Genomic DNA, 11613 nt, shown 5'->3' with positions numbered 1-11613 from the left:
AAACTGAATCAATCATCTGCCCTACTCCTCAACATCCCTACACTTCCTTCCACCTTTATATATTTCTCTCTCGCCACTCTAATTTCGTCACACATCATTTGGCTCTCCTCCCTTTCCATCAACTCATCCATACCCTTTCCTCATGGCTGCCGAGTAAGGGAAAATGTGGGTCTCTTATTTTCGTTTTTGAATTGACTTCCTACAGTTAAAGCTGACACTCAGGTCCCTTGCTACTTCATTTTTGGTGAGTCGATAACGGCAATAAAAACGCAATCCCTTGGTTGGCAAGAGCCAACTACCTGCCCTAATGGACCTACTGGAAGGTTCTCATCTTCTCTGTTCCGAGAAAACCCAGTGTGTTCGGCTGTGTTGTAGCAACCCATGCCGATGAAAGGGCTCCTCGATTCAGCCGGAATCTGCTAATGGAGGTTGGCGAAGAGCATTCATGGCTACTGGTTGCATTATAGAACACAAAGAAATGGAAAATGGTGAAAGGGGGAAATATCAGAGAGGGGCTGTCGAACTTATGCAAAACCCTTCAGGTCGCCGGCATGGTGACAGTTTCCGGGGTTGTTGGGTTTGCAGGGTCTTCGCTAGCCATTGTTATAGCAGTCCTCGCAGGGAGTCTTAGGGTTTCCGTAGGCGGACCGTTAGTTTTGAGGAAGAGCAAAGGGGAGGAGGTGGGAAGGGAGTGAGGAAGGAGATAGTTTTAGAGAGAGAGAGAGAGCCCCCTGAGCAATTAATTTTTATTCTCCAAAGTCACATAAAGTTAAAAGAACACGATCTTTTTTCTTTTTTTCTTTTTTCCTTCTCTAGAGCGAAAAAGCAAAAGAACAGTTAAAGAACGCAACCATTGAGTCCTTCGGAATCAGATTTGTGTTTTTACTAGGGCTGGCAACGGGGCGGATCGGGGCCGGATGTTGGGGTCCCCTACCCCTTCCCCTTTGCGGGGAATTCCCCCCCTCCCCTTCCCCTCCCCTCTGCGGGGATGGTGGGAAATCCCCCTCCCCTCCCCGCGGGGAATATCTAATCCCCTTCCCTCCCCGCATCCTTCGGGGACAAAATCCCCGCTCCGCTCCAACATCACCCACTCTTTAGTCATTGATACACTGATGATGGATGTCCCTAATCAACTTGATGCAATTTCAATATATAAAAATGTTATAAACTAACATACTTGTAGACGAAGGAGATATATTTCTTACTCTTCAGAAGATAGCAAAATCCCTTGAAGTACTGACTTGACTCTTGAGTGCCCTCGCAGCTGTCGCACCAACAAGCGTTATAAACCCAAACAGATGCCTGAGCAATGTTCAGAGGCTTGGGAATCACCAAAATGCAAACAGTGAACTGTATCCCTAACCTGAGCAATGTTTCTTTCGTGGGAAGGAATTAAGGAAACCCTAAGTCCATAACCAAAATAAAAATGCAATTTATTATTTTATTTTTGCCACCGATGTTGGCACTACGATTTTTTGATAATGGCATACACTCAGCTTGTCTTTATTATTTCAACATCTGTCAAAAGGTTATTATAGTTCCCAAAATGCTCTCAGAAGCTAATTAAAAGGAAAAGACAAGCTAAGTTTATGTTTGGGGGAATCTTGTAGCCGATCCACAGAGTTTCTAGTAGTTTTCTTAAAAAAAAAACACTTAAAAAATAAATAAATAATGGCATTGATTAACAGGGCGGGGCGGGGCGGGGCGGGGAGGGGAGGGGACAACTACATCCCCTTCCCCTTCCCCTGCCCGCACCGGGGAATTTTTAAATTCCCCTTCTCCTTCTCCTATCAAATCGGGGGAATCCCCGCCCCGGGGCGGATCCCCTCTTTTTCGGGTGAAATTGCCAGCCCTAGTTTTTACCTATCTCTAGATTACGGAAAATGGTTTCATACTAAAACAGTTAGAGAGTAGACATGTTTCACGCTAAAAAAGTTTAGTGGATAGACGGAGATAGCATCCGATTCCCTGAAGCAAGAAACTTTAATAATGCCTAAAGACTGGGATGAATTCTTAGATGATTTGTTGAAATCGCTAAAGAACACAATTCTTATTTTTAGGCCAAAAAATAGAAAATTACTCTAAAAGGAGGCTAAGGAACGCACCCTTAATTCTCAAACTATGTTCAGCTTGTCCTTCCGTTTCCAGAATATTTTTAAGGGCTAGGGTTTTACTTGCGACTGCTTTTGAATGCTTGTTCTTTTTCGTGGTATTGGCCTAAATGCAGCAACGCAGGCAGCAAGTGTGTCAGCTCTCACATCCTCCTATCAATTCTTGTAGTCAAAGTGAGAACCGTCTATTATATATAAATTATCTGTTATGCTTCAAAAGTCTCCCCCGTTGGGCGAACCTAGCCCTCAAAACTTGTTCAACTCAAAAAACATATAAAGAGGGTGCCCATAAAGAGGGTATCGAAAGAAGCATATATTGAAAGTATTTAAGCAAACCAAACAGACAAAATGCCGTTCTTACTTTAGCCGCACCCCCGCTGATCAACAATGTCGTCCACAAAATCTTGAAAGAAACCTGCAATTAGAAGAAAAAAAATCATTTTTGAGATTAGAAATGCTTTGCTCTTAACAAAGAAATATATTTGATGTTTCAATTTGATTCATTTTTTGAGTTAATGATAGCAACATACAATATCGATTTCCAATCCAAGCATGCGCCTTAGCCAAATTTAACTACTTCCAGACAAAAGCAGAGCAGAAATATCAGAACACTGATAACATATAATATCAAAGATTGCGTCAAGATGTAATAAAAACTAAAAATGCTACCAAAAGCAGGCGAAAAATTAAAATATTCAGTCCCGTTGTCCTGACGTGTCCAAGATATTTGTCAAAAAAATTATCAGGAAGGGTGTATCTCAAGATATTTTAAATATTTTTCTTATTTTTGAATTTATATTGGAAAACTAAAAAAATTATCATATATAAAAGAGGAATTTGCTAGCCACTTTCGCGGAAGGCCATTTCACGCCCGGCTTTTGCATGTGATGAGAGACATGTCTCAGATGCATTAAATGAGTACGATAAAATCTGCCAAAAAGTCAACAAGCATTGCTGTCATCACATGCAAAAGTGGGACGCAAAATGGCTTTCCACGAAAGTGGCTAGCAACTCCCATAAAAATATAAAATTTAAGAACAAAATTAGACCAACAAATAATGGGATTCGCTAGGGACCATCACAGAATGCATTTCTCATGCAACAGCCAGCCCGAGAATTGCCTTCTGCAATGGTTCTTGGCAAATCCCACAAATAACATCATGAATTTCTCTTAATATTTTCATGGTAAGAAATAAAAAATGAAAATATCTAGATTTTTCAGTAAGGAAAGTTTTAGAATTTTGTCGTTTTATCAAAAATAGCAAAATATCGCAATATTTTCGAAAACATTGATTTTTTTTTTCAAGAATATGGGTGCCATTTGATGTGTAAATATTATACAATGGGTCAGCTAATCACAGAAGGATTAAAGCTAGTGCCTGAGAACTGGCGGTCCCTCCCAAGTGAACAAAAAAAAATTACTCCAAAAGCACTATTGAATGCTTCAATTTAAAGCATTTGAACAAGTCTTACCATATCAAACGAAGTAATAACAAAAATAGAAACAAGTTGGTGAAGAGACTTGCAGCTCACCTCCACATATAACCCAAAGCGTAGAGGCCTCATCATACCTCTGTCAACGACTAAATGACTGTCACATTACAGGTCTCCACATATAACACAAAGCGTCAAGGCCTCATCATCCCTGTGTCAATGATTAAATGACTTAAATTATAGGCAATCTGTGTCAAATGAAAAGCAAATGAAAAAGTGCCACTTAAAAAAAAAAACCTGAAACAAAAGATTTGATGTCAAAAGAGTTCCCCGGAACCCTTCCTCAGCCTGCTGCAAATCCATCTTCTGTTTTGAAAGCTCATCTGCAGAACATCAAAGTTAGAATGAAACGAGTCATCTCAGGGGTAAGTCAAATTTCAAAGATTTATCACTCGAAAATATAAAATAACCCTCACTATTAAAAATAAGTATTCTATAGTGCTTGTAACTCGAGAAGATCAGGACTTTAAATCAAACAGGGGATATTTTTTGGATATGCTACATTATGTTTACCCAAACTCTTACGGCATTTAAATAAAGACTAAAATAAAACTAACCCACATGACATCAAAATTTCACAGGTGTTTACACCAGATAATCCTCGTATTGTACAGGAAAATGAAATGGGCACCCCCACAATCCAATTAACAAGGATACAACCGGTCCACTGTACAGCTGCCACATGCAGTGGTTGAGGCCATCGGTCAGCTGGTGACCGAGATCTCCCCATTTGATCAAGGCAGGCAAAAACCAACCGTGCAACTATTCTGGGAAACCCCCCGAAAGCATGCAATTTTATCAAGTCCTTATCAAGGTGTTAGGATCATCTCATTATGGCTGGGGTTGGTAATTTCTGTTCTGATCGGTCTGCTGGTGGCCCACCAGATAAATAGACCCAATCAGCACCATATGTACACAGTGGGCAGGGAACTCCTTGCTCACAGTTCACAACAATTACCATAACAATTCTAAATGATTTATTATGCATAGTGAAGGTTAATTACCAGCTATATCACGATTCTCATGAATCTCTGAATCTGTGACCCACAGGACATCTCCAGGAAATATATTCATGTCGGCCAAAGTAGCAGATTCACCTTCAATTTCCCTGGAGCCTTTATGAAGTGTCTGGTTCTCCTTAACAACCTGTAAGATATTTTACTGCATGTTATAGAATAAAAAGGGGCAAAAAAATGCTTGTTATAATTTAACACAAAATAAAATGATGCATCCTCAATTAGCAGTAGTAGCATTACAGTCAAACCTGATTTGATGATAGTATTCAGAGTGCATTTTAACTACATAAGACCCAAATGAAAAAGTTCACACAGCTAATGTCACGGGCTTAGCAATTTCGTTAGCTAAAACAGTCCAGCACTTGCACTTAGCACTCCAATGCTTAGCACAAGTCAGCCTTCTACCCAACTAGGGGAATGCTAGAAGAACACTTAAGAGTATAGAAAGAGAGCTTCTATTAGTTGAAGAATGCTTACAACTTTCTGAGGTTGTTCACAAATGAGGGGCTCTTCCCCTTTTATAGGCCATAAGGGATCATTCTAGATCCCTTTCAACATACTTCTTTCTCTAGATTATTCTAGGAATATTTCAAGTATATTCTTTTACAAAATGTCTAACCCTCTTCTAGAATATTCATACATTCTCAGTTCTAGAGCCTTCTACCCTTCTACTAACTTCTAGAAGGTTCTAGAATAACCTACATAATTCTAGAGGGTCTAGAAGATTCTAGAGCACTCTACATAATTCTAGAGATGCTTAGAACATTCTAGGACATTCCAGAATCTTCTACGTTATTCTAGATATAATTAGAAGTTTCTGGAATTCTTCCTGTGACAGCTAAGACATAGTTTTCAAAGTATTAAGGGCATATGGAAATTTGCCATTTCAAAAAAAGGGCATATGGAATACCTTTATTATGTAAGTTTGCTCACATTATTCTCAAAATAGCTCTTACTCATTCATCCCTGAATAAATCTTTGTATTATGGCTTGCATTTAACACAATAAATGAATCTTTGGGAGAGAAAAAAGAGAGAAGACAGAGAAGGAAACTAAAAATGACCATTAGAGACGTTTTCAGAAGCCAACGGACTCTCCCTCGGGTGGCCGTTGTTTCTGGCTATCCGGTGGAATCCCTCATTTGTTCGTGTGGCTCTAACCATGACCATACAGTGGAACATTTCTTAAACTTTATTGAATCAGGGTATCATGCTCTGGAAGTCTTTGAATCATTGGGGGTCCTTAACATCTGTTGTCGAAGGACATTAAGTCTGTTCGGACAAGGCAATCATCTGGCCCGGTCTCGGTGGGCTCCCCCCAGATCCCATCCGGGATTGATGGGGAGTGTCGAAGACCGGGACACCAGAGCAAGGCGTATGGAGTTTGGGGCCAGAAGAAACCCAAGTCGTAGAGCATCTGAATTTAACCGTCGCATGCCCATGAATGGCAGCGACTGGATGTGCTCGAAATGCCATTATAGAAACTTTGGCTCTTGCAATGTATGTAGGACCTGCTCGGAGCCTAAAACCAAACTGGCCCCAGCCATGGTTTGGAGGCCAAAAGTTGGCCCCTCGCTTGTTGATGTTCATGGGGATCCTTTGGCCCTTGAAATCCCAGCTGGCCTGGTAGAGGAAAGAAAGAAAAGTCTAAAGAATTGCCTTATAAGAAGTTTGAAATCTAGTTCTTGGTTGCTAGAAGATGTATGGGAATGGGCTAAAAGATATCGGGGCCTTCCTGAGCTGCAAAAATCTTATTCCATCAATTCAGTAGACATTATTTTGCTTTGAATCGGAATCTCAGGCGACCGCTATTCTCAGGCGTGTAGGTGATGCTCTGGGAGATACCTCTCCTCCCTTCAGCCTTGGTTCCCAGTGTACAACACGGGAGCTAGAACAAATAGAATTAGATTCTATGACATTCCTCTTCATGCCTGGTCTATGTCAACCGTTGATATTCTTGGAGAGCACCTGGGCCAGGTTGTTCAGACTCAACTTTATGGTAATCATGCCCATTGTATGACTTTCGCCTCGGCTCTGGTCATAACTCCTCTTTGGGAATCTATTCCCTCGCCTATCAACCTGGAAGTAGATTCCAGCATTTACTCTATAGGAGTTAAGGTGATATCTAAGGATAGTATTAATAGTATGGCGATCTCGGTAGTGGGGGAATCCAGTAGTAAAAATAATTTGGTTGTTTCTGAGGGGCCCGATACGCAGATATCGGATATTCAATCGCCGGCAATGGCTGACCTGCCGGAAAATGTGACAATTGTTAACCCCGAGAGGCGTACCAAAGTCAAGGAGCCGTTAGTGGGCCCATGTTTGAATTTTGAAAATTGCACTTTCTCGCCTGTCCTAGGAGCCAACTCACCTAGACTATCAGAAAGTAGGGTTGCAACTGTGGGGGGAAGATCGGGTCAGACTGGAGGCGGATCGGCTCAGAAATCATTTATTATTGCGACACGTGGTGAGAAAGGAAAGGCCCTTTGTAAAGACATTGCTGATAGCTGTATTTTGTCTTCAGAAAATGAGAAAAGGGCCCTAAAAATAAACAAGAACATATTTAATAAGGAAGCCAACAATTCTAAGGACAAACGCCTACGTATAGGGAAGGGTATCATACCCCGTAGAAATCACAATTCGGAAGCTTGGGTGTTAGCTACCCGAGGTGGTCTCTCTGTTTTTACAAGGAAACTCAAAGGTATTTTCAGAAAATAAGATCACAGAAAGAGGACACTTGTCGCTAACTCTCAAAAGCTCCTTCGAAATTTTGATAACTTCACTGACCTGCTATGCCAGAGAAGGAAGCTATTCAGGGTGACAACAATCAGGATTTTTCGTTCGAGGCTGGTGATCTCTAACTTCTGAAAGACCTTCGCTATAATGAAAAGTTGGCAAGGACGGAATCTCCCACCCCATGCGAGGTTTCCCTTAGCCCGTTGAAAAAGCAATGGGCTCACCCTAGGAAAGAATCTTCCAGCAATCCCGGCAACGATTTCAACTCCTCTGAGACGACAAATGATAGGGAACTGCATATGCCCCTCCTCAACCTCCCAGTATTCAGTAAAGTTTAAGAAAAGGAAAGACGAGCTTGTCAGCGCCTTTGGGAGGAAAAAAGGGCCGTAATTAGGAATCTGGAGAATATTCGAGACTGCCGATTGAAGCTCCTGATCACTCGGAATTGTTGGGGCAGGATATTGATCAGTAGGCCGAGGAACTATTGCGACCTAGTGGGGCCTCTAAAGGTAAGGACAAGCGGGTCGATGATAGTTCCGAAGAGTCAGAAAGTCGTGGATCTTTCATGGAAGAATTCAATGATTTACTAACGATGTGGGATGTTTTTGGAATTGAGTATGGTGAAGATCTGGGGGCCACCAAAAACATGTTTTTAACAATGGCGGTAAGAGACAAGGAAGAAAAAGAGGTGAGAGTAAGAGAATCTAAGAAGGGGGATTAGACAATAAGTTCTACTCCCAACTCAGATCTTTCATAAATTTCTTGTGAGTTTCGAATTAAAAAAGGGGAAATCCTTGTGTTGATTATATGGTTGTCTATAAAAGCCCGTTTATAATCCCCAGAAGAGGCCGCAGGAGTAATGTTAGCATGGAAGGTCTAGGTTAGGTTTGAGAGAGTTTTTGGTTCCCCTATCCATAAGGCCTTCTGCTTGGCTCAAGTTCGTCTCGATGAGCTTTTTAGAGGTCACAAGTGAGTGTATGAAATGATGAATATCTTCTCTATAGGTTCATTTTCTCAGGTATGGTTATCCTAAGCGCTACTCCGAAGCAGTGGAGTCGTTATTATTGAATCTGGCTCCCATTAGCTTGAGAAACTCCAGTTTTTAGGGAGATACCCGTTTGTTCAAATATTTGTCCTCTGACAATTTGGAGGGATTAAGAATTCTTTTTGTTCAATTGGGGAGGAGGTATGAAAATAGTTTTTGGGGGTTGTCATGGGTCTGTAGATTTGTATGAAGCAGTATGAATTGACAGGGTGGATGAGCTATACTCTACTTTGATGTATTTATAATTACTTTTTATTTTCTTTTGACTGGTCAGGAGTATGCTCCTTACCATAATACTATGTAAATGCAAGGCGGGACCTCTGGTCCCCAATGTAACTTTCATGGTATAAATATAATTTCTCACTTTTGAAAAAAAATCTTTGTATTATCAAATGACAATGTCATTTTTACCACACTGAAAGGCATCTGATGCCGATAGACAAGAGGCATCAAGATGAAACATACCACAAGATAAATGACAGATGGATCCACAGTCCACTATCATGGCTACATCTAGCAAAAAATCACATGGCCTACTGTGCATGTCACAAGGCACATAAGTATCTTTCAAATTTTAAAACATCGGATGATACTAGATGTATCGCTCCAATTCTATTTGTACAAGGGGCCAGATGCTGGAACACCACAATTATCCAATACACTAGTGTACGAAGCAATAAGCCTGATAGTTCACAATATGCAATGAGACATCATATGTGATAGGGGGCAGAAATAAGGTTCCTGGAACCCTTTATCCACCATTTCACACACTACTAAAGTGTCTTGTACCAGCTTTGCGGAATTGCGGACTCATTTTGTGGATTAACATTTTGTTTACCAGCCAATAAGTGGAACACCACTTTTTTGCATCCCACAATATCACCCAATACAGTAGCGTACCCAGCGATAAGCCTGACAGGTCAAAATAGGCAACGAGACATCACATGTGAAAGGGGAAAGAAAAAAGGTTCCCGGAACCATTTCACACACTACTAAAATGTCTTGTACTAGCTTCGAGGACTCTTTTTGTGGATTAACACCATACACAAGGTCCACTTCAAAATAATAATAATAATAAAAACATACACAAGGATTGAGTGCAAGGTTTTAAATGTTGGTTTCGTTGTCGGTTTTGGCCACCAACGAGAGAAATTTCGGATGAAATCATGTAAAATTTTGTAAAAAAAAATATCGGTATTTTTTTAGAGTTTTGGAAATTTCAGAAAATTTCGGTAGAAATCTTAAAATTTAGGTGGAAATCTTACAAAAATTTCGACGAAGATTCGCCGAAATCCTATAAAAAACGATTCAATGTACTTTCGGTTTCGGTCCAAACCGAAACCTAAATATTTCATCTGAAATTAAAACAATGGTTTTGAACTCCTTGATGTTATAATGGATTGCGTTGCAGAAGATGACCCTGTTGTTTTCACAACAAATGACTGCGGACGGCGAAGACGCGGACAGATGTTGGTGACCACGACGACAAGGGCTACCATTCCATTGAGTACGATGATCTTGCTTATGAGAGCCCTTAGGAGGATTCGGGAGATGACTTAACAAGTATGATTGATAATTGACTTGTTGAGAGATGAGATTTGAGATGTGTTTTGTAAATTTTTTGATGTATTGCTATAAATTTAATTTTTTAAGTAATAAAATGTGTTTTTTTAATATTTGGTTCATATAATTGTTTCTTATATTTCTAGTAATTTCTAATTTTTATGATTTTTTAAAACTCTTAACTATTAAAAAAGTTCTCCAGTCATCGTAGCGTCTTTTCAAAAACAAAATGCCGAAAGGGCCAAAACGGCGAAACGTTCCATTCCACTAGCCAAAACGAAGCGAAGAACGAAACGGAATACCACAAGGGGGGCTACTATGGACGAGACTCCTAATATATCTCAAAATATGCCATTTAAATTCAAGTAATTTTTAGAAATAATGCTTTATTAAATTGCTTTAAGTAACGTATGACCTGGACAATGTCCCATAACTAACAAAAAACATGAATTATAACGAATTCATAGCTATAACTTGTCACAGATTATAATAAGTTCATCAGTTTATTTTATATAACGTAAATACCTTATGATATAGAGCAATGCCTTAAAAACTATGATTTTTTTAATTCTATTTGTTTATTCTTGTTGAATTTTTATATATGTTTATTTCGGCTAAATGTCCCCATGCTATCTTAAAAAATGTTAATTTTGAAAATAACCAAGGAAACTCCGAACCCAAACATGTAGAGCAATTCCTATTAATGATTTGTTATTTTGGTTAATGGTCAGAGCACGAGGAAGACAAACATGTAGAATACAAGGAACTAGGTCAGCATATGTTGTTCATTGCAAATGCATTATGACATTCAGTTGTGTTAGGCATGTGAGAAGGTACCTTAAGACATGAGGATATCTGATATCCATGTCCGTCGCAGCTTTGTCATTAGCCGCTCGTCAAGTACAAAAATTCATAGGAGGTCCAAATTTTAATTTTTAGGTGCCTATTAAGCCTTTTAATTTTTAGGAGGGTTACCCTTTTTCCCACTAATATCACTTGGTTTCTTTACGTTGAAAGTGTTTAAAATGGGGCCTATGAGTGTATTACAAAAATCTTAATTGTAGGAGCATTTAAGTCATTTGTAAAACTTTAAGTTGTTAAATGACCTCAAGGGACCACCTTGCAACTTGAATAAAAAAGGTCTAGTAGTCTATTTGTAGGAGGAAAGGTCCATGTAACAGGATTTCTCAAGTCAATGGAAGATTAAGTTAAAATTTGGAGCTTTATTTCAAAAAGGAAAGTAGTTTGTAGTAGGATTATATAGACTCTATGTAAAGGACATAAAGGTTTTTGAGCTAGTCAATGCCATGCCACACCTCTTTATTGGTTTTTACTAGCAATAGGCAGGTAGGACTATGTTTTTACTCCCACTTTCTTAGAATTTCGAGGGAATTACTTTGCCATTAAATTGTAAGGACTTTGGCCCTTTAATGCAATGATAATTAATATAAATTTGAGCATATTTCTTGCTTCTTAACAGGTGAGATGCCTTTTCATTGATCAAGAGAGATTCTTGATTCCATCTTAGGTGAGAAGCTAAGATTCTTGAAGGTGGAAAGCCTTTCATCCAAGAGCGATTATTGGATCGTCTAGGTGAGAGAACTAGATCGTGGTGAGAGCCCAAAACCGACGGGTGCTTTAGGGAGATC

The 11613-nt window shown here is 39.7% G+C and overlaps 1 protein-coding gene across 8 annotated transcripts in view; it reads right to left on the bottom strand.

The window, feature by feature from the left end:
* Positions 1-2271: 2271 nt before the first annotated feature.
* LOC143892429 (ubiquitin carboxyl-terminal hydrolase 26-like) overlaps positions 2272-11613 on the bottom strand; it is a 67928-nt gene continuing 58586 nt past the window's right edge. For 6 of the 8 annotated variants that reach the window (XM_077397046.1, XM_077397044.1, XM_077397042.1 and 3 more), the window contains 5 exons: positions 4610-4751; positions 3843-3928; positions 3645-3756; positions 2642-2684; positions 2272-2526 (listed from right to left, as the gene is read on the bottom strand). In XM_077397046.1, coding sequence (XP_077253161.1) covers positions 3751-3756; positions 3843-3928; positions 4610-4751 — 234 coding nt within the window. In that variant the 3' untranslated portion in view covers positions 2272-2526; positions 2642-2684; positions 3645-3750. Of the gene's footprint in view, positions 2527-2641; positions 2688-3644; positions 3757-3842; positions 3929-4609; positions 4752-11613 lie in introns of all 8 variants that reach the window. The other 2 variants (XM_077397043.1, XM_077397040.1) reach the window with 2 other exon arrangements.

The sequence above is a fragment of the Tasmannia lanceolata genome, unplaced genomic scaffold (genome assembly GCF_043159265.1).
Source record: "Tasmannia lanceolata isolate RefF3 unplaced genomic scaffold, GAP_Taslan_0.1 ptg000015l, whole genome shotgun sequence".
NCBI classification, from domain to species: Eukaryota; Viridiplantae; Streptophyta; class Magnoliopsida; order Canellales; family Winteraceae; genus Tasmannia; species Tasmannia lanceolata.
The sequence above is the reverse complement of the archived record's forward strand: the minus strand, read 5'-3'. Positions and strand labels throughout refer to the sequence as shown.